This window comes from Chiloscyllium punctatum, chromosome 18 (genome assembly GCF_047496795.1).
Source record: "Chiloscyllium punctatum isolate Juve2018m chromosome 18, sChiPun1.3, whole genome shotgun sequence".
Classification (NCBI taxonomy): Eukaryota; Metazoa; Chordata; class Chondrichthyes; order Orectolobiformes; family Hemiscylliidae; genus Chiloscyllium; species Chiloscyllium punctatum.
Genome location: NC_092756.1, coordinates 90432881 through 90454643, shown reverse-complemented (window position 1 = coordinate 90454643; position 21763 = coordinate 90432881). Strand labels below are relative to the sequence as shown.

The 21763-nt window shown below is 43.2% G+C and overlaps 1 protein-coding gene across 5 annotated transcripts in view; it reads left to right on the top strand.

The window, feature by feature from the left end:
- The window catches only part of LOC140489312 (paired box protein Pax-6-like), a 77922-nt gene extending 58061 nt beyond the window's left edge, over positions 1–19861 (top strand). For 4 of the 5 annotated variants that reach the window (XM_072588718.1, XM_072588716.1, XM_072588715.1 and 1 more), the window contains 5 exons: positions 1110–1192; positions 4185–4335; positions 6859–6956; positions 14850–15009; positions 17689–19861. In XM_072588718.1, coding sequence (XP_072444819.1) covers positions 1110–1192; positions 4185–4335; positions 6859–6956; positions 14850–15009; positions 17689–17774 — 578 coding nt within the window. In that variant the 3' untranslated portion in view covers positions 17775–19861. Of the gene's footprint in view, positions 1–1109; positions 1193–4184; positions 4336–6858; positions 6957–7339; positions 7548–14849; positions 15010–17688 lie in introns of those variants that run through there. The other variant, XM_072588717.1, reaches the window with a different exon arrangement.
- Positions 19862–21763: the final 1902 nt, after the last annotated feature.

Genomic DNA, 21763 nt, shown 5'->3' with positions numbered 1-21763 from the left:
CCAAAATACATAACCTCACACTTCACATTATATTCACCAGGATGCCACCTGCTATAGAACATTTAAGTTATGAGGATAGGTTAGACAGGTTCAGGTTGTTTTTGTTGGAGCAGAGAAGACTGAGAGGAAATCTGATGGAGGTGTGCAAGATTATGATGGGACATGGACAGATAAGGAGCAGCTGTTCCCCTTAGTTAAAGGGTCAGTCATGAAGGGACACAAGTTCAAGGTGAGGGGCAGGAGGTTAAGGGTGGATATGAGGGAAAGCAGTCACTCAGTCTTTAGTACTGCTGCCTCACAGTCACAAGGGACCTGGGTTCAATTCCAACCTTGGGTGACTGGCTGTGTGGAATTTACATGCTCTCTTCATGTCTGTGTGGGTTTCTCTGGGTGCTTTGGTTTCCTCCTGCAGTCCAAAGATATGCAGGTTAGATGGATTGGCCAAGCTAAGTTGCCCTGTTGTGTTCATGTAGATGGGTTAACTGTGGTAAACACGGGGTTATGGGAATAGGGTGGGATACTCTTTGGAGGGTCAGTGCATACTTGAATGATGTCTGTCTGCACTGTAGTGATTCTACATTCTTACCTACCCCGATAGATAAGACACTTGCTTATTAAGAATCTATCGAAATGTGCTTTAGAAAGGTTCAAAAGACTCTGCTTGCAATCCCTTTTGAGGCAGAGAATTCCAAAAACTCTCAATTCTCATCTCCCCCATCTTTAATGGGTGACCGCTTATTTTTATACAGAGAGACACCAAGCTCTGGAATATGATGAAAGGCCGTTGACCTGAAGAGTTAACTCTGTCTTCATTCTCCACAGATGCTGCCTGACCTACTGAGAATTTCCAGCATTTTCTGTTTTCATTTCAGATTTCCCAGCATCAGTAATACTTTGGGAAATAGGCCATGGTCTACTTTGCATCTGTCATTGCAGTGGTTCCTGGCCTATATCTGGATGGTATGATGTGAGAGCTGGGCGGTAGAGGAATGAGTTTGCCTGGCTTGATTTAACTTTACACATTCACTTCTCTTAAGATAACAAACAGTGTCAGCATTCCAGCCATGCATATTTTATAAGTTTAAACTTCTTGTATTTGTCTTCAAAAGAATTTGAACGCACACACTATCCAGATGTCTTTGCCAGAGAAAGACTAGCAGCGAAAATCGATCTTCCTGAAGCCAGAATACAGGTAACTGAGTAAGATCTATCTATGTTAGTATGAAATGTTGTGGATAATGCAAAAATGCTGTCTACAATGTAAAGTGCGACACAATGAGGTTTACAAAGTATACAGTGATGATTGGGTTTAGATGACTGGTTGAACACAGCTACAAGAGGTGTCTGGGCTTCTCTACAGAACAAGCAATCAAATAGCCTCAAGGAAAGAGGGTTTCTTCAACCCTCTGAGTACCAATCTGCCGAGTACCTGTGTATCTTGAAAATTGCATTGTACATTTTGCCCACTTGAAGTTACCATATGTACGTAAACCAGCTGAGGGAATTGAGGAAGAAGAGAAGGACGAGTATAAGAGTGTTTACGATTAACAGCGTGCACAGTTCTAATTCTAAATGTCTCTAGCTGAACAGGTTTCAGTCCTAAGGATGTCACAACACAACTTCCATTTTGGTTGCTTTACTATTGGTTTGACTTCTGAATGCACCTTGTACACAGTCCCCACTGTTACCAGGGCTGACAGGCTTAAATGAGGAAGGTATTTAATTCTCGTCCCCTCAATGGTGAATTTGGTGAAGGAGAGTATTCCAGCTGTTAGTTCACTGACATAGTTCACCGCACCTTCCCATCTCCATTGTGATGGGGTCTATGACAGCAAAGCTCATGAATAGCCACCTTGACCACCATCAATGAAGATCATGAGTGAGCAATGAATGCCCACTTAAGGACATCATCCTACCATTGCTAGCATTAACTCAGAGACTGGCAGGGCATTCGCCATGTGGGGAACACAATGAGAAAATCTGAACAGGCCTGACTGAGGGAGTTGGCATCGAGAAGGGTGCATCTGCTGAGAATCTGCCCTTGCTGCCAACGCCTTTCTGCCCACTCCCTGTGACTCCTGTCCTGCAATTCTGCCAATCCAGCTCTCACTCACCAGTGGTCTAGGTTCCACTGGCAATCCTCAGCCTTGGGACCTGGGGTATCATTGGCAGCAGCCACCACCTCCCCGGTGATGGTGCCATTCGTTGGAGCTACTGGTGTTTGCCAGGCAACTCTTGGCAGCCATGGTGTGGAGATGCCGGTAATGGACTGGTTATAGTCCAACAGGTTTATTTGGAAGTACTAGCTTTCAGAATGCTGCTCCTTTGTCAGGTAGTTAGTGAGGCAGGATCATAGGACACAGAGTTTATAGTAAAAGATCAAAGTGTCATACAACTGATGTGAAATATTGAACAAATCTAGATTACTGTTAACTCTTTAATCTCTTAGAATGGGGATGCAGGTTTCAAGTGATTAATATGTAAATCCCAGAACCTCTTTCAAGTCACAGTCCTGAGACAACTTAACGTTTTATATATAAAAAAGGTGACATGTCAGCTCAGACAATGCATTAAAGGTGTGAGGTTAGAGTCTGTCTGTATCCCACCCGTGAGTCAGACTGGTTCTATTTCCAAAGTAGGAATTAATAAAAAGTCACATGGACTGACTGCCTACAATTTGAACAAAATAGAATGTATCTGCAAATAAAAATCTGGTGAGACCTTCATCCCACCTTCCTCCAACCCTCAGGGTCATTGATCCTGTGAAAGGCTGGTTAAGTGCAGGACTGGCACTTCAGCTGGTAAGCCTTTCTAAAAAGAGGGGAGAAAGTTCTCTTACCACCTAACAACTGTAAGAACCACGGATGGTGTAAATCAGAAACAAAAACAGAAAATGCTGGAGCAATTAGAGTTAACATTTTGAGTCGGGTTCTGAGGAAGGGTCACTGGACCCGAAACGTTAACTGATTTCTCTTCACAGATGCTGCCGGACCTTTCCCATGCTTTCCCAGCATCTTCGGTTTTTGTTGCTAACACAATTCCCTTGCTGGTTTGCCACCTTCAATGTCACCCTGAGTGGACATGTAGCAAATGTATACTGGGTCTTGATGCTCTCAGGATGGGAAGTCCTATTGTAAGGAGTTGAGTTTAACACTTCTGTTACTATGTCAGTGAACTAACAGCTGGAATGCCGGAGTGGTCTGTGTAGCAGCAGCACTCTGGAATGCCAATGGCCTTTGAGTGGAGCTCTGGCAACATCTATGATCATGAGGAAAGTGAGGTTCTTTGTTCTTTCTGTTGAACATTTCTTCCCAGGGACACTATCACAAGATCACCAGCTATAACAGAGCTGAAGCTCAACAGTCTAGAGCTGGCTCTTCAACCCCAGTTGAATTCTACCTTAATCGTTTGCCCGCCTTGGTTTACTGGAGCATACCTGTTTCAAAGTCAGGTGTCTATGGGTTCAAGCTCCACTCTGGAGATTTGAGGGTATAATCGAAGCTGATGGAGCTGTGAAAAACCGGGGAGGGCTGCAGTGTTGGAGATGCCAACTTTTAGATGAAATGTTCATCTAATCTGTGCTGTCAGTCAGATGTAAAAACGTTTCATAGCACTGCTCATGAAGAGCAGGGAAGATCTCCTCGCCCAAAATTGTTTTACATTCTCTTAAATTGTTCAATGATGATATTGCATTCATGTGGAGAAGGTGGAGTTGAACCTAGACCTCCTGGCTCAGAGGCAGTGACGTTACCATTACACCAGGAGAACACGTGGTCCAAAGCTGGACCAGCATTATTCAAGGCAGATGATCTGATCATTAACTCATTGATGTTTGTGGAATCTTGCTGTGCACAAATTTCCTTCCACATACTCTGTGTGGTAGCAGTGACTGCAATTCAAAAATACTTCCTTCCCCGCAAAGTGTTTTGTGACGCCCTCAATATAAATGCAATTCTTTCTTGATTTTGTATTGACTGATTTGCTGCAATGTTCCTGATAACTATTCCCTTATTAAGAGGCCAATTGTATTAAATTTCCTACTGTTCGCAACATATCATTTCTCAAAGGACTTTTGCATTTGAATGCTGTGGCATTTTGCATTATTATTATCCTTTAAAACCCTTGAGGCTTGCCAACCTAACTTTGCAGGTTGTTTGTTTTTATTTTGTCTTTCTCACCTCAAGGTATGGTTTTCAAATCGACGTGCCAAGTGGAGGAGAGAAGAGAAACTCCGCAATCAGAGGAGGCAGGCGTGCAGTGGTCCGAGTCATGTCCCCATCAACAGCAGCTTCTCGCCTACTCTATATCAGTCAATTCCACAGCCTGCTACTTCAGGTCATTATCCCACAACTGGTCACTCTATTAGTCCATACTGAATGCTCCCGTATATCACTGAACATTTTGCCTGACCCCTCCTTTTGACACCTCTATTTTTGCCTCATCTTTAAATGAAATCTTAAACTGAGACCCTCTCAACTCACGTGGATGTAGTAGGTCCCAAGGTACTCTGTTGAGAAGGAACGAGAGGCGCTCTCCTCAGTGGCCTAGCCAAATATTTCCCCACCCACTAAAAGCAGCTGATCTGCACCTTTACAGTATTGTTATTTGTGGGATCTTACTGTTCACAACATTGGTTACTATGTTTCCTACATTAGAACGGTGATTACACTTCAAAAATTACTTAATTGGCTGTAAAAGTGCTTTGAGATGTTTTGAGATTGGGGAGGATGCTATGTAAATTCAAATAATTTCGCTTTCGCTCTCCAAAGTGCTCTCGTCTTCTGCTTGGGTTCAGATGCACACAAAGGGTACTATGAGATTGTACTCTGTCTTCACCTGTCCCAATCACATCCCTATGAATGCTTGACCCTCGCGTTATTGTTTCCTCTGGACCACTGCCTCCTTTATCCCTCTGTGCCATTACCCCAACTGCTGATGGCTTGGCCTTGAATTTGAGCTTGGATACTGAGATTCTAGCCTTGTTCTATGAATCAGGATTGGTTCAGTTCCTGCACAGGCTGAGCTTACTTAAGAGGCCCTCCTTCTCAACCTCTCCCCTGAGGTGTGGAGACTATCAGGTTAAACCATCACCAGCTATCTCTCTCTTACAAGAGAACAGCCCTTCAGGACCATGATAATGTCACTTTTATCATTCAACACCAGGTTATAGTCCAACAGGTTTAATTGGAAGCACACTAGCTTTTGGAGCGACGCTTCCAATTAAACCTGTTGGACTATAACCTGGTGTTGTGTGATTTTTAACTTTGTACACCCCAGTCCAACACTGGCATCTCCAAATCATGACTTTTATCATTAGACCAGATTAGATTATCGACAGTGTGGAAACAGGCCCTTCAGCCCAACAAGTCCACACCGACCCTCCAAAGAGTACCCAGCCAGACCCATTTCCCTCTGACTAATGCACCTTAACAGTACGGGCAATTTAGCCTGGCCACTTCACCTGCCCTGCATATCTTTGGATTGTGGGAGGAAACCAGAGCACCCGGAGGAAACCCACGCAGACACAGGGAGAATGTGTAAACTCCACACAGACAGTCACCCAAGGCTGGGATTGAACCCGGGTCCCTGGCGCTGTGAGGCAGCAATGCTCGCCACTGAGCCACTGTGCTGCCCATTATCCTTCAATGGTATGTGGGCGCTGCTGCAAGGGCATCATTTGTTGCCCAGCCTTAATTGACCTTGAGCTGATTCATTTTCCAGATACATTGCTATGGGTCTGGAGTTACATGTAAGGATGGTAGATTTCTTTTCCTTTCGAACACTAGTGAACCAGATGGCTGTTTACAGTAAGCGGTGATAGTTTTATTACTGAAACCAGCTTCCAGTTTTATAAATTGAGCTTAAGTTCCAACAGCTGCCCTGGTAGAATTTGAAATGACGTGGGCAGCATAGTGGCTCAGTGGGTAGCACTGCTGCCTCACAGTACCAGGGACCCGCATTCGATTCCAGCCTCAGGCGACTGTCTGTGTGGAGTTTGCACATTCTCCCTGTGTCTGTGTGGGTTTCTTCTGGGTGCTCCAGTTTTCTCCCACAGTCCAAAAATGTGAGGTTAGGTGAATTGCCCATAGTGTTAGGTGATTAGTTAGAGGAAATGGGTCTGGATGGGTTACTCTCCGGATGGTCGGTGTGGACTTGTTGGACCGTAGGGCCTGTTTCCACACTGTAGGGAATCTAATCTAATCAACAGACCATTAGGCTGCATCTTCAGATGACCAATGGAATGAAATTGCCACAATAACACCATCATCTCATAATTGGCTATGGACCATATTATGGATAAATGGTTTTAGGAAATGTTGCCCTAAACTTCCAGGCAAAGATGGAATAAACTGGAAAAAGTTTATCAAAACCTTCTTAAACTGCTTGCGGGTAATCCTGGTTAGAGACAGAAAAACTGCAGATGCTGGAATCCAAGCTAGAAAAAACAGGGGACTGGAAGAGCACAGCAAATCAGGCAGCATCAGGAGATGGCGAAGTCAATGTTTTGGGTGTAACCCTTCTTCAGTCCTGGCTTGCTGTGTTTTTCCAACCTCCTGCTTGTCCGGTAATCCTGGCAACCATGACCAAATATGGAAGCATAAGCAGTGTTGGACAATAGCCTATTTGACCTTGGGGGTGTGGGAGCATCACAGACACATACTTTGTCTATGCCCAACGTACAAATGTGTGCACCTTCCACAGCATGGCACAGGAATCCAAAGTGACTCTTTTCCTCCATAGTCTAGGACTGGTGATGCCATTTGTGCCACAATAATTCCTGTCCAGGCTGAAACGAGCTCGATCAGCTTAAGAAGTGAGATATCGTTGACATTGTTGTGTTCCATTTTCTCTCTTCAGGACCAATCCTGGGCAGAAACGAGACCTCTCTTGCAAACAGTTACAGTACGCTTCCACCCATGCCAGCTTTTGCCATGGCAAATAACCTCCCTTTGCAGGTATGATCACCAAAGACGGGAATGGGTTGGCAATGGTTTGACCCACTGATTTCTCCATGTTGCAGGCAGTGCCAGTAGGTGGCAATGGTGGCTCACAAGTGAAAGTGATGGAGCCCCTTTGTGACCCATTCTCGATATAATGTATAATCTCGACCAGCGTCTGAGTACAATACGGAGGTTGCTTCATTATCAGAAATTTGGTTCCATGAGTGAAATTTTAGATATTTAATTATGGCTGTGGTTCAAGTAAGATATAAAAAATATTATTTGACCCACTTTAGGTTGTGTAAGTAGTTCTACTGGTAGCCTACCTTAAAGAATACTACCAAAAACAAACATTGTTATTATTTATCGTGCTATTTATGTGACTTTGCTGCATGTAGAACTCAGGCAGTGGTGCCTTGGTTCCACTCTCGGGAATGTCGAACACAGACAAAGGCCACATCTTGGAAAGTCAAACACATGGAGATACTGCAAATCAGATGGTTGAACGGATAAGGATGTCACACTTTGGAAGTCTGGGCATGGTGAGCGAGAGTGACCTTGCCAAGATGTTGCAAATCATGTTTAGGTAAATTACGTTAAAGTGAATCTGACTGCACTTAATGAGCTCTCACCAACAGAACAATTTTACAGTCAGCCAACTTTAAATGGAATGACTCTAAGTGAAAACCTGCAGTACTTACATTAAAGAAGAAAAGGAGTCCTGCACATATTTATGATAACTTTATTCCTTGTTGCTTTTTGTCAAACCGTCTTGCCAGTTTAGTTTGGAGTAGTTAAAATTTACTATGGCTATTCTATGTTCTGTGACAATTGCAAACCTATTTCTCCCTAAAATTCTTTTTCGCCTTTAGATGGTTTGCAGTGTTTCCCTTATCTCTTCATTCAGTTCATTTGGTTTCTGTTTTAGTCTCTTTGGTTAGTTTGCTGTTTTTTTTCTATTGACATATAGTTTGGCAGATCAACTACACACTCCCTCGACCTGTCTATCCTTTCTGATGAAAACCTGCAATGATTATCATAAACCTTAGTTAGTCCTGTACTTTTAGCTTTTTCAATTATTCCTTCTGTGCCTAATTCATTACTCCTTGCCTTGAGCTCCTCAATTTTATTTTCATGCTGTGTGCATGTAGTTTAATTTGTCTTCAATAGTCCCTTTTATTATTATAACAGTTAAATGACTCGTCATGTCAGCTTTGTTTTGTTGCTTTCCTTGGTTTATCCATTGGTGTCATCAATTATTTCTGTTATCTTCTGGCCACTATTATTTTTGCCATATTTGTCCCCCATATTTGCTCTCATCTGGTTCAGATGCAGCCTTGCACAGCAATATAGGTTCTTCCTGCTCCATTGCTAGGGCTCTTGTTTTGGATATGGATTTTAGTAAGGCGTTTGATAAGGTTTCCCACACTAGGCTATTGCAGAAAGTACGGAAGCATAAGATTGAGCGTTATTTGGATCAGAAATTGACTAGCTGAAAGAAGATGGTGGTTGATGGGAAATGTTCATCCTGGAGCTCAGTTACTAGTGGTGTACCACAAGGATCTGTTTTGGGGCCACTGCTCTTTGTCATTTTTATAAATGACCTGGATGAGGGCGTAGAAGGATGGGTTAATAAATTTGCAGGTGACCACTTAAGGTAAGTGGAGTTGTGGATAGTGCCAAAGGATGTTGCAGGTTACAGAAGGACATAGATAAACTGCAGAGCTGGGCTGAGAGGCGGCAAATGGAGATTAATATGGAAAAGTGTGACATGATTCACTTTAGAAGGAGCAACATGATTACAGAATACTGGGCTAGTGGTAAGATTCTTGGTAGTGTAGATGAGCAGAGAGATCTCGATGTCCATATGCATTGATCCCTGAAAGTTGCCACCCAGGTTGATAGGGTTGTTAAGAAGACATACAGTGTGTTAGCTTTTATTGGTAGAGGGATTGAATTTTGGAGCCATGAGATCATGCTGCAGCTGTATAAAACTCTGGTGCGGCTGCACTTGGAGTATTCTACAGTTCTGGTTACCACATTATAAGAAGGATGTGGAAGCTTTGGCAAGGGCTCAGAGGAGGTGTACTAGAATGTTGCCTGGTATGGAGGGAAGGTCTGATGAGGAAAGGCTGAGGGACTTGAAACTGTTTTTGTTAGAGAGAAAAAGGTTGGGAGGTGACTTTAAATATAGACATATAATATAATCAGAGGATTAGATAGGGTGGACATGGAGAGCCTTTTTCCTTGGATAATAATGGCTGGCATGAGGGGACATAGCTTCAAATTGAGGGATGATAGATATAGGACAGATGTCAGAGGTAGTTTCTTTACTCAGGGAGTAGTGGGGGGTGTGGAATGCCCTGCCTGCAGCAGTAGCAGATTCGTCAACTTTAAGGACATCTAAATGATCATTGGATAAACATATGGATGAAAATGGAAAAATATAGGTTAGATGGGCTTCAGATTGGTTTCATTGGTCAGCACAACATTGACGGTCGAAGGGCCTGAACTGTGCTGGAATGTTCTCTGTTCCATGTTCTATGTTGACCCATGAAATGGAACCCTTTGTTCTCATGCACCAGTCTTTCAGCCAAGCATTCACCTCCTTGATTTAAATATTCCTTTGTCAATTAGCACATGCTTTGGGATAACAATAATGAGTCCTGATTGTTGAATTTAGTTCCTGACTTCTGATATTCCTTGAGCAGGACTTTCTTCCTTTGTTTTTCAACTTCGGTCCTAATGTGAATCACATTAACTGGCTCTCCCCCCTCATCTTCCCTCTCCCTTGCTCTCCAGCTTCTTTGAGGTATCATTTAACTAGAAACAGTAGATAGAGCACAACACTGGAATCTTGGGAAATTAAGGGGTAGTTTCCTCCCAGACATTGATGGAAGACTGGAACTCCCAGCCTGAAAAAATGGTAGGGGCCAAAACACTCCTCACTGTTAAAGAAAGTACTTAGATATGGACTTGGAAGGCAACAGATCGAGAGCTGCAAAGGGATTAAGTTTGACAGCAAAGAATGACCACAAAATCAATAAAGAGGAAAATGAATGAAAGTATGACAGAGATCTAACCAAGCACAAAACAGATGGTAAGAATTTCTGTAAATATTTTGAAGAGGAAAAGAGTTAACACAGTAAGGATTAGTCCTACAGAATGACTTGATTGACTGGATAGAGGTTTATCAGCTGATCAGGGGAATAGATAGAGTAGACAGTCAGAGACTTTTTCCCCGAGTACAACAGAGTGTTACAAGGGGACATAAATTTAAGGTGAAGGGTGGAAGGTATAGGGATGTCAGGGGTAGGTTCTTTACCCAGAGAGTGGTGGGGGCATGGAATGCGCTGCCTGTGGGAGTGTCCGAGTCAGAATCATTGATGACCTTTAAGCGGCAATTGGATAGGTGCTTAAGCTAGGACAAATGTTCGGCACAACATTGTGGGCCGAAGGGCCTGTTCTGTGCTGTATTGTTCTATGTTCTAATGAAAGATGGGAAAATCAATAATGGAAATTAAAAATTGCCAGACAGGTTGAACAGGTATTTTGCATCGGTCTTCACTACAAAGGATACAAATAACATTCCAGAAGGAATGAGAAATTGGGAAGTGGAAGAGAACGAGGAACATAAGAAAACCACAATCATCAGAGAAGTGGGATGAAGTACATTTATGAAGTGCTTTGTTGGCTGACACATGCGTGGGTCCAGATGGACTTGATCTTAGAGTCTTAACAGAAGTGGCTCATGGGCGGCACGGTAACACAGTGGTTAGCACTGCTGCCTCACAGCGCCAGAGACCCGGGTTCAATTCCCGCCTCAGGTGACTCTCTGTGTGGAGTTTGCACATTCTCCCAGTGTCTGCGTGGGTTTCCTCCGGGTGCTCCGGTTTCCTCCCACAATCCAAAAATGTGCAGGTTAGGTGAATTGACCATGCTAAAATTGTCCGTAGTTAGGTGAAGGGGTAAATGTAGGAGTATGGGTCTGGGTGGTATACGCTTTGGCGGGTCGATGTGGACTTGTTGGGCCGAAGGGCCTGTTTCCACACTGTAAATAATCTAATCTAATGAGGTAGTTGATGCATTAGTTCCAATTTTCCAAAACACTCAATTCAGGAATGGCTCAATTAAATTGGGAGATAGTGAATATAATTATTTTCTTCAGCAGGTAGAAGATAGAAAGCAAAAAGCTTTTGGAGTACTAGGCACAGTGCTGGCCGCCCTGCTATAGGAAGGATATTATTAAATTGCAGAGGGTGCAGAGAGGATTTACAAAGATGTTACTGGAGCTGGAGGTTTTGAGGAATAAAGAGAGGATGGAAACAATTGGACCTTTTCACTGGAGCTCAGAAGGTTGAGGGGTGACCTTATTGAGGTTTATAAAATGATGAGAGGTATGGATAAGGTGACTAGCAAAGGTCTTTTCCCCAGGGTAGGGGAGTTCAAAACTAGGGGGCATATTTTTAAGGTGAGAGGAAAAAGATTTAAAAGGTATCTGAGGAGCACAGACAGTGGTTCATATGTGGAATGAACTGCCAAAGGAAGTGATAGATGTAGGTACAGTTACAACATTTAAAAGACATTTGGACAGGTACATGGATAGGAAAGGTTTAGAGGGATATAGTCCAAACGCAGGCAGGTGGGATGAGTTCAGTTTGGGAAACTTGGTTGGCATGGACGAGTTGGACCAAAATGTCTGTTTCTGTGATGTTTGGCTCCATGCCTCTATGACTCCATAAAGTAGGATCCTATGTTTTCCTGTGTACAAGCCACTGACTTGAAAAGCAACTTATGGCTGACTGAAATGGTTTGGAAAATTTTGAGGATATCATCGACCCTTATAATAATTGGAAGACATAAAGCCGTACATATTGATCAGGATGTGCCCGTGTCCTGTGTAATAGTCAAGACATTGTATCCTTTCTAGTCCTCAAGATATGATACCATGTTGTATGAGGACCATGTTTCTTTCTTTTTCTTGGGGAATCTTTGCATCTCCTGTCTTGTGGTGCAGTGGGTAATGTTCCTGCCTCTGAACCAGGGCTTCAGTTTTGGGAGAAAGTGAGGACTGCAGATGCTGGAGGTCAGAGCTTAAAAATGTGTTGCTGGAAAAGTGCAGCAGGTCAGGCAGCATCAAAGGAGAAGGAGAATCGACGTTTCGTGGCAGGTGGTAAGAACGGGCGACTTCCTATATCAGCCATACAATAGAAAGAATGTTGGATCCTCTACCTTAATTATCTATAGCCCCAGACTACAGCAGGTACGGAGAACCCAGATTCCCTAAATGAACAGCAACATACCATCTCTCCTGGAGATACAATGCAGATAAGTGAAAATGACCACTTACTTGCTTTCACTGGGGAAATCAGATGACGGTTTGGTGTTAAATTAGATGATTGGCAGACTCCTGGGTGGTGGTGACTGACATGAGTCAAACCTAGTCATTTTCAGGGGCATCCGTGAAGGAGGTTCCACTGTTTTGAGACGAGACCAAAATCCAACTTTTCTCTCTCTCTCTAGTCCTGTCACATTCTTATGTAAGTGAGTACATTTCACAAACTATTTCCTGTTCTTTTCTTTTCCCTCTTTCTCACTTTCCTTCATTCTTTCTATCATCGTTTTCTCGAAGGTTTTCATTACTAGAAGGCTTTTTAAGCTTGAGTTTGGTTACCTTGCATTTCCTAGCTCACCCCGTCTGGTCTCATACACTTTTTAACCTTGCTATCCTGTTGTATTAGTAGCCTCATCTTGCACTTTCCTTTCTCATTGTAAAACAAAATCAGCTGCCTGACAGATTCTCCGCAAATCACAAATTCTGGATTTGATTTTGGGAGACGGAGGTGCAGTGGGAGTTGGAGGGTTTGTAGTAATGGTAGTGGTGGGAACAGAAAGTCGAACCATTGGGACTGTCAGTTTCAGGTCACGGCTGCTGTTGGTTTTCCATGTAAATCTCCAGCCGTCCTACTTCACTTAACTCTAACCTTCCATTCCTTTAATCTTCGTGAATGTATATAGCTTTCCACAACTGCGTGCAATTTACCTCAACCACTCTGTGCAACAGTTCATTTTGGATCTGTAAGAGTTGATCTCTAGCCAAAGGTGAGATCCTTCTTACTGGTAACCCAACAAGCTCCAAAACATCTCTGCTCCTCCAAACCTGATGATTCCACTGTAAACGCAAGAGCCTTGTTAAAAGTTGATGAGCAGAGAGATCTGGGAGTGCAGGTCCATTGTACCCTGAAGGTTGCTGCATAGACTGGTTAAGAAGGCATATGGTATGCTTGCCTTCATCGGACGGGGTATTGAGTATAAGAGCTGGCAAGTCATGTTAAAATTGTACAAGATTTTGGTTCAGCCACATATAGAATACTGTGTACAGTTCTGGTCGTCATATTACCAAATGAATGTGGACGCTTTGGAGAGGGTGCAGAGAAGGTTTACAAGGATGTTGCCTGGTATGTAAGGTGCTAGTTATGAAGAGAGGTTGAGTAGGTTAGGATTGTTTTCATCAGAAACAAGGAGATTGAGGGGGGGATCTGATTGAGGTCTGCAAAACCATGAAGGGTATAGACAAGGTAGATAGAGATAAGCTTTTTCCCAGGTGAGGGATTCAATAACGAGAGGTCACACGTCCAAGGTGAGAGGTGAAGGGTTTAAGGGAGATACATGTGCAAAATACTTTACACAGAGAGTGGTAAGTACCTGGAATGCATAACAAGCAGAGATAGTAGAGGCAGGCACAGTAGACTCATTTAAGGTGCATCTGGACAGATGCAGGAGTAGGTGGGGAGCAGAGGGATATACAGATGCTTAGGAATTGGGTGATAGGTTTAAACAGTGGATATGGATTGGCTCAGGCTTGGAGGGCTGAAGGTCTTGTTCCTGGGCTGTAAATTTTCTTTGTTCTTTGTTCCACCTTTTGATGGCCACATCCTCAGCTGACAAAGTTTTAAGCTTTGCAGTTCCTTCCCTTAACCTTTTTGCCTCTTTGTTTCTTCAATGCTCCTTAACACCAACCACTTTGAACAAGAATTTGACCATGTCCTTAATATCTCATATCTCCTTATGTGGCTTGGTGTCAAGATTTGTCTCACAACATTCCTGTGCAGTGACTTGGGACATTTTACTGTGTCAGATCATTACACAGAAGTGTGAAGTGACTCTTCTTGCTTGGAAGAACGCCAGAAGGACAATATAAAATAAAGTTACTATTCTAAAAGGGGTGCAGGAGCAGAGGTACCTTGTTCATAAGGTACCTTGGTTTAAATGTTCATAAGTCAATGACAGGAGCAGTTAATAAAGCACAATGGTTATGCCAAATGTGTTTAGAACACTGGTTTGGCCACAGCTGGAATATTGTGTCCAATTCTGGGCACTGCACTTTAGAAAAGATGTGAAGATGTTAGACAGGATGCAGCAAATATTCATGGGAAAGGTTTCAGGCTGAGGAACTTCAGTTATGTGGATGGGTTGGGCAAGTTAAGACTATTCTCCTTGGTGGAGTGAAGGTTAAGAAGAGATTTATTTGATGGAACTGTTCAAAATCATGAAGACTTAGGGGGAAAACATCCTCATGGGTGGTCTGGTCAAGAACCAGAGCACACGGATTTAAGATAATTGGCAAAAGCTGCACCAAGAGAAAACCTTTTCATGCAATGACTGTTAGGATTTGAAACGTGCTGCCTGAGAATGTGATGGAGGCAGGTTCAATTGAGGTACTCGGGAGCGAATTGGATTATTATCTGTGAAGGAAGAATGCTCCTGGGAATAGCGTGAGGGGAATTGTTTGATTGGAGATCCCACACAGCCACAGCATGCCTCCTTCCACAGTGTAGCACTTCTGTAAAGACAAGCTGTCGTTGGCTGTTTCCAGAAGGTAATGTTTGCTATGTTCTGCCTTTTCAGCAACCTGTCCAACCAGTTCCAGGTCAAACTTCCTCGTACTCTTGCATGATTCCAGCCAGCCCAGCTGTCAGCGTGCGGAGCTATGACACATACACTCCTCAACACATGCAGCCTCACATGAGTTCACAGCCGCTGGCTTCAACAGGGGCTTCCTCTACAGGTGAGACCCATAGCTCGCATGCAGAGAACATTTGGAATTGACTCACGTTTGACTCAGCTGTCAAAAGCTGTGCCAGCATTCAGTTCTGTGCTGCTGGCCCTTCCACCCAAGATGCTGTCTGTATTGTGTGTTAACTGAGATGGCAAGTGTCTGTGGGCTCTTCCAGTTTGCAAGTTACAAAATGTAAAAGCTCTATTCAAGAAAAGAGGGAAAAAGAACACAGGAGTAACAGGCCAGTAAGTCTGGCATCAGTCATTGGGAAATGCTGAAATCTGTGGTCAAGAAAATCTTATCAATGCACTTAGAAAAGCAGAGAATAATTCGAACTAGTCAACATTATCTCATGAAAGGAGCTTCATACTTGATGAGAGGCTGAGCGAAATTGGATATATATTCTCTGGAGTTTAGAAGGATGAAAGGAAATCTCATAAAGACGTTCAGGAATCTCAAAGGGGTTGACATCAAGGGCTCTGAAATGTACCCAGAATAAAAACTGAAAGAATTGTAAATCAGAAACAAAATCAGAAATTGCTGGAAATCCTCTGCAGATCTGTCGACTCGACCTGAAACGTTAACTCAGATTTCTCTCCTCAGAGGCTTCCAGATCTGCTGAGCTTTTCCAGCAATTTCTGCTTCTGTCTAAGCTGTATCCTGTGGCTGTGGAATCAAAAGGGCACAGTTTCAAGATAAAGGACTGTGTTTTAGGATCATGATGAGAAATTTCTTCACTCCAGTGGTTTTGGAATTTTGGGAATTTGGGTTCAATTCCACCCTTGGGTGACTGTGTGGAGTTTGCACATTCTCCCCGTGTCCCTCTGGGTTTCCTCCAGGTGCTCAGGTTTCTTCCCACAGTCCAAAGATGTGCAGGTTAGGTGGATTGGTCATGCTAAATTGCCTGTAGTGTCCAAGGATATGAAGGTTAGGTGGATTAGTGATGGGAAATGTAGAGTCAATGGGGTGGGTCTGAGCATGATGCTGTTCAGAGGATTGGTGTGGACTTGATGGGCCAAATAGCCTGTTTCCACACTGTAGGGCTTCTATGAAAAAAGACTTGGCAAAATTGCTACAATGCATCTTGTAAATGGTGCATACTGCAGTCAGTGTAACTATTTGGGGCAGCATGGTGGCTCAGTGGTTAGCACTGCTGCCTCACAGTGCCAGGGACCTGGGTTCAATTCCTGCCCTTGTATGACTGTCTATGTAGAGTTTGCACATTGATGTGCAGGCCAGGCGAATTGCCCATAGTGTTAGGTGTATTAGTCAGGGGTAAACATAGGGTAGGGGAATAGGTCTGGGTGGGTTACTCTTCTATGAACTTGTTGGGCTGAAGGGCCTGTTTCCATACTGTAGGGAATCTAATCAATGCTTACAAACCCTTGACCCCCACAGCGAAAAGTCTATTTTGCAGCAAAGAAATTCAAATTACTCAGCAAACACTGTCTGTTTCAACAAAACACCACAGCAAATGGTCTGCAGTTCTATTTAAACAATACGTCACTGCAAACAATCTAGAATGTCTATTTAAACAGCTTAAAGAGTGTCTTATTTAAACAACATAGCACTGTGACTGTCTAAACAGCATGCTACAACAGTTTAGAGTCTATTTAAACAACATACCACTGCAAGCAGTAAATAGAAGCTATTTAAACAGTGTATGACATCAAAACGCCTTCAAAGTCTGTTTGAAAATTCCCAAAAACTACAGCAAGCAGGCCCTGTGACTGAAACTACAGCAAAATTTCCTGCTAAAAGCAGGATGCATTTTCCAGCAATACTGTGTGCGGTAGGTAGAGGATAAACACTTAACACAAAACAGTCTTATCTTCTGGTAAATGCAGCAGAGAGGATGATATTCAGGACCCAGTGTCACAAAGGTGTACAAGTCTTAGAGGAAGAATATTGAGCCCATTTAAGGGGACCAGCAGGATTCACTATAAATAGGAGGAAATTACTGCAGATCTGGAATCTGATCTGAAAACAAAAAGTGCTTCATCAGAGTTATCTAGACTCTAAATGTTTGCTCGCTTTCCCTCCATGGATTGGTGTGGACTTGATGGGCCAAATGGCCTGTTTCCACACTGTAGGGATTCTATGAAAAAAGACTTGGCTACAATGCATCTTGTAAATGGTGCATACTGCAGTCAATGTAACTATTTGGGGCAGCATGGTGGCTCAGTGGTTAGCACTGCTGCCTCATAGCACCAGGGACCTGGGTTCAATTCCTGCCCTTTGTGTGACTGTCTGTGTGGAGTTTGCATGTTCTCCCCGAGTCCGTGTCTCCCACAATCCAAAGGTGTGCAGGCCAGGTGTGCATTAGTCAGGGGCAAACATAGGATAAGGGAATGGGTCTGGGTGGGTTACTCTTCTGAGGGAAGATGCTGCCTGACCCGCTGTGATCTCCAGGATTCATGACAACCTAGGCAGAAGACTGGCTTAAAAACTGTGATTGGTTTCACTGGATCGGAGAATGTTTAAGCAGGGGAAGCTAACAGAAATTTTCAAAATCAAGCATTTTAAGATGAGAGATAGTATAAGATGCTATTCGTGGGTCAATGGAATGGGACTTTCTTCAGGGCTATCTCTCAAAACCAAAGGGTCAAGTTAGAATGTAAGACCCTCACACACGTCAATGTCAGCGGCAATTGCATTTTCCATTCTGTTATCTTTTTTTTCCCACAGGACTTATTTCCCCTGGAGTGTCGGTTCCAGTTCAGGTTCCTGGAGGTGATCAGGACATGGCCCAGTACTGGCCTAGGCTGCAGTAAAGAGGGGAACAGGGACAAGGAACAGGAAAAAGAGTCCATCACATTTGACATGAAGCCAGATTCTGCTTATGATGTCTCAGAGGTGCCAGTGTAACATAAATCCACCCTGTTGAATTAAGTAGGGCTCAGTGGGTATATAAGCGATGACTGACAGCCTGTAAAATTGTGCTAACAATTCTGATATTTTTGCTTTTTTTTTAATAGAAGGGGTATTTGATTGCAGCCTGTTGCTATGCATATGGACAATCTTGAATCTTCAATGTAAAGCTGTCAGAGTTGTAGTTATGTAAATATAGAGGATTCCCATATTATGCCAAGCTGAAAAATATACTGGGAAAGATAGATATCGTTGAAGGAAGGGCTATGGTTGAGTTTGCTGCTTTCATTAGCATTGGTGAAAATTCATTGAAGTCCTTAATAACTAATGCCCCCATATCATAAGACAGAGGGAATCGAAGGGTTTGTATGATTGGGCCAACGTCATTAGTAACTCATAAACTTGATGTTCCAGCACGGTGTTGCTAATCATATTAATTCATCACAGAATGAGGCCATTCAGTCTATCGTCTCTGTGTGCTGGCTCTCCAAAAGACCGATGAACTGAGCGCCAGTCTCCCGCCTCCTCCCTGCAGGCCTGCACATTCTTCTTTGTCAGATAACAATCCAATTCCCTCTTGGATATCTCGATTGAATCTGCCTCCACCACACTATCAGACAACCCATTGCAGATCCTAACCACTTGCTATGTGAAGCCCTCACGTCACCATCACTTCTTCCACCAATTATCTTAAATCTGCAGCACCAACTCCACCTCCCCCCCGCCCCCAACACCCCAGCCTACCACCACTGGGAACAGTTTCTCTCAACGTACTGTGTCCAGACAGGGTTTTGAAGATCTCAATCGAATCTCTTCTCAAATTCTCCAAGGAAAATTGCTCTAATCCTTCTACATAATGGGTGGTCCTCGTGCCTGGATCCATTCTCATGAATCTTTCCTGCACCCTCTCCAATGCCTTCATGTCTTTCTGAAAATGTGGTGGCCAGAACTGGACTTGAGGCTGAATCAGTCTCTCACACAGGTTTAACATAGCCTCCATGTGCTCGTAGTCCACAGCAAACTGAAGAAAGCCCAGGATATTATACATTTTATTAACTACTCTCTCAGCTGACCATTTTCAATGATATAAGCGCACGTATACCCAAAGTAAGTGACCGTATCAATATTGATGGGCAGGCTGATATTTTGGAATATTCCCCTCTGCAAACCTCATTAAATGTAGAAATTTGTTGATGTTGAATTCTGTAAACTTTACTAGAGCTTTGGTAAAACCAGAAACAAAGCCGTTTTCAAGAACAACTTGATTTTATAAGAAAGGTTTTACAAATTTTGACTGGCTCACAAGTCAAAGATATCAGTCAGTGCTCGAACCTCTGATCGAGGTACTTTCTCCTGATGTATACTGAATTTATGGTCTTCATGTGGAAACTTTGTAATAGAATGGAATCATGCAGCCGTTAAGCCCATGTACTGCACCAGGTCTTTAAAGGTCATTGAGGTTGTGGATGAATAGACCAGTTCTTGACTTGCAGAACTTTGGTCACATGGGACAGGATGCCCCATGAATCACTGCAACCTGAAGGGCAGGACTTGCTTCTATCTCTGCCTCTTTTCTGGCACTGTTCTGCCTTAAGATGCTGTAACTCAAAGCATGGTGTCGCTCAATGGACAAGATGCTAGTTTGAATGGTCGATAGCAAGGTGATGCAGAACTTTGGAAGAGTTATTCAGTCAGTTACACTCCCTCTGCTTTACGCCTGCAATTCTTTTCCCCTTATGCAGCTCCTTTTCGAATGTTCCAATTGAATCTGCTTTCATCACCCTTTCAGGCAGTGCACTCAGATCAGAGCAGTATATTATGTCTGTATCCCTTCCTCTGGTTCTTTTGTTAATCACTTTCAATGGGGATCCTCTGCTTACCCACCATCCTGCTAGAAGAAACAGCTTCTCCCTGTACATTCTTACCAAAGCTATTTATAATCTTCAAAGTTAAAAATCACACCACAACAGAATTATAGTCCAACAGGTTTATTTGGAAGCACTAGCTTTTGGAGCGCTGTTCCTTCATCAGTTGGTTGTGGAGAATATTCTCCACAGCCACCTGATGAAGGAGTAGCGCTCCGAAAGCTAGTGCTTCCAAATAAACCTGTTGGACTATAACCTGGTGTTGTGTGATTTTTAACTTTGTACAGCCCAGTCCAACATTGGTGTCTCCAAATCATGAGTATAATCTTCAACACCCTAACCTTCCCTGCTTTAAAGATAATAATCCCAGCTTCTCTCATGCCTCCACATCACTGAAGTACCATTATAGTGAATCTCCATTGCACCCTAAGGCCTTGACTTCTTGCTAAACTATGGTGCCTAGCATTATATACCATGGTCTAGCTGAAGTCTAATTGGTGGACTGGTAATAGTTAAACATAAGAGCAACATTATACATGTCAAGGACACATCTGGAGCTAGTTCTAGTTTTGTTTCTTCAAATTTGAAATAAATCACCATATGCAGTACCTTATTGCAGAAACCATAAGTCAAAGTGCATTGAATCATCTTCACTTCATAACTTGACACTATGGAGCTCCATGCCTGCCCCAGGTCTCCCTCAACCTACCCATTTAGGACATTTGGCATGCAGCAAAGAGTGTAAAATGTGATGCTGTGGTGACAGCACAGTGTAACTATAATGTTTTGTCCACGGTAGGGGAGACATCAGGTGGCTTGATCACCTTTGGAACCTAGTGAGTGTCCAATTAATGGTCACTAATGCACTGTCTCCTCTACTACTGAGAGGTGCCCAAGGCAGGTGGCCTTTTTGCTGGCATGGGGTGGGAGGGGAAAGATCCTGCCTATTCCCAACAGACACCCATGCTAAACCAGGCCCCAACCCACTCCCCAGACAAACCTGACCACTCTCAACCCCTATCTGTAGTCTACCAGCCTGGCCATGGAAACAGCCTGGACAAAGTTCAGGCCGTCAGTTTGGGATTTATTTAGTCACTGATGTCTCAGTTTGCTTCTGACTGAAGTTCACTCTTGGGACCTTGACCCTCCCTTGCAGGATTGAGCAAACAGCTTCTGTTTGTACAAAACCTTGATTAAAGAGATAACCCCACTCAAAAGCACAAAACCGAACACCTTGACAGAAACCAGCCAGTGATTTTCAGAGACTAATCCAATCCCAGCACTCACCGGATGGTTTCAAATTGCCTAAAGTTTGGTCGAATGGTTTTCAATGTTGAATATCCGGTATGTAAAAAGTTTTGAATTCCGAATTATTGGGCATTTGCCAATCATTGAAATAAAATTTCACAATGGAATTACATGTGAAATTAGGATTAGGTTGCTGCATTCATTGATTTATTGGTTAAAGGACAATTACAAATAAGCCAGACATATTATCTCTGGACATACCAGTCTTCCAGCTCATCCTCCAGTTGCAAACTCAGCATTTCAATGTTTCTTTAACTGGTTATATTTTGTGGTATAATTGAAAGGTTTGGGATAATCTAAACTTTGTGTGACTTGAGGTAAGTTATAATCTGGTATATCTGGCAAACATCCTCAGACTAGACATTTTTTATGTAGTCAATCAAAAGATGTGGACGTTGTTGGCTAAGTTAGTATTTATTGGACATTTCCAATTTCCCTTGAGAGAGTGGTGGTGAGCCACTTCCTTGAACCTCCGCAGTTCACATACTGCAGGGACACTTGCAGTGTTGTCAGACATGAGGGAAGTTCAGGACTTTGATCTAAAGAAAGTGTAGGAATGGTGATGTATTTCCAAGTCAGGATGGTGTATGGTTTAGAATATAATAGCATAAGAGCCAGGCGTAGGAGTAGGCAATTCAGCCCCTCGAGCCTGCTGTCCCATTTGCAGTCATGGCTGATGTCAGCTCAGCCTCAACTTTAATTTCCTGCCTGTTCTCCAT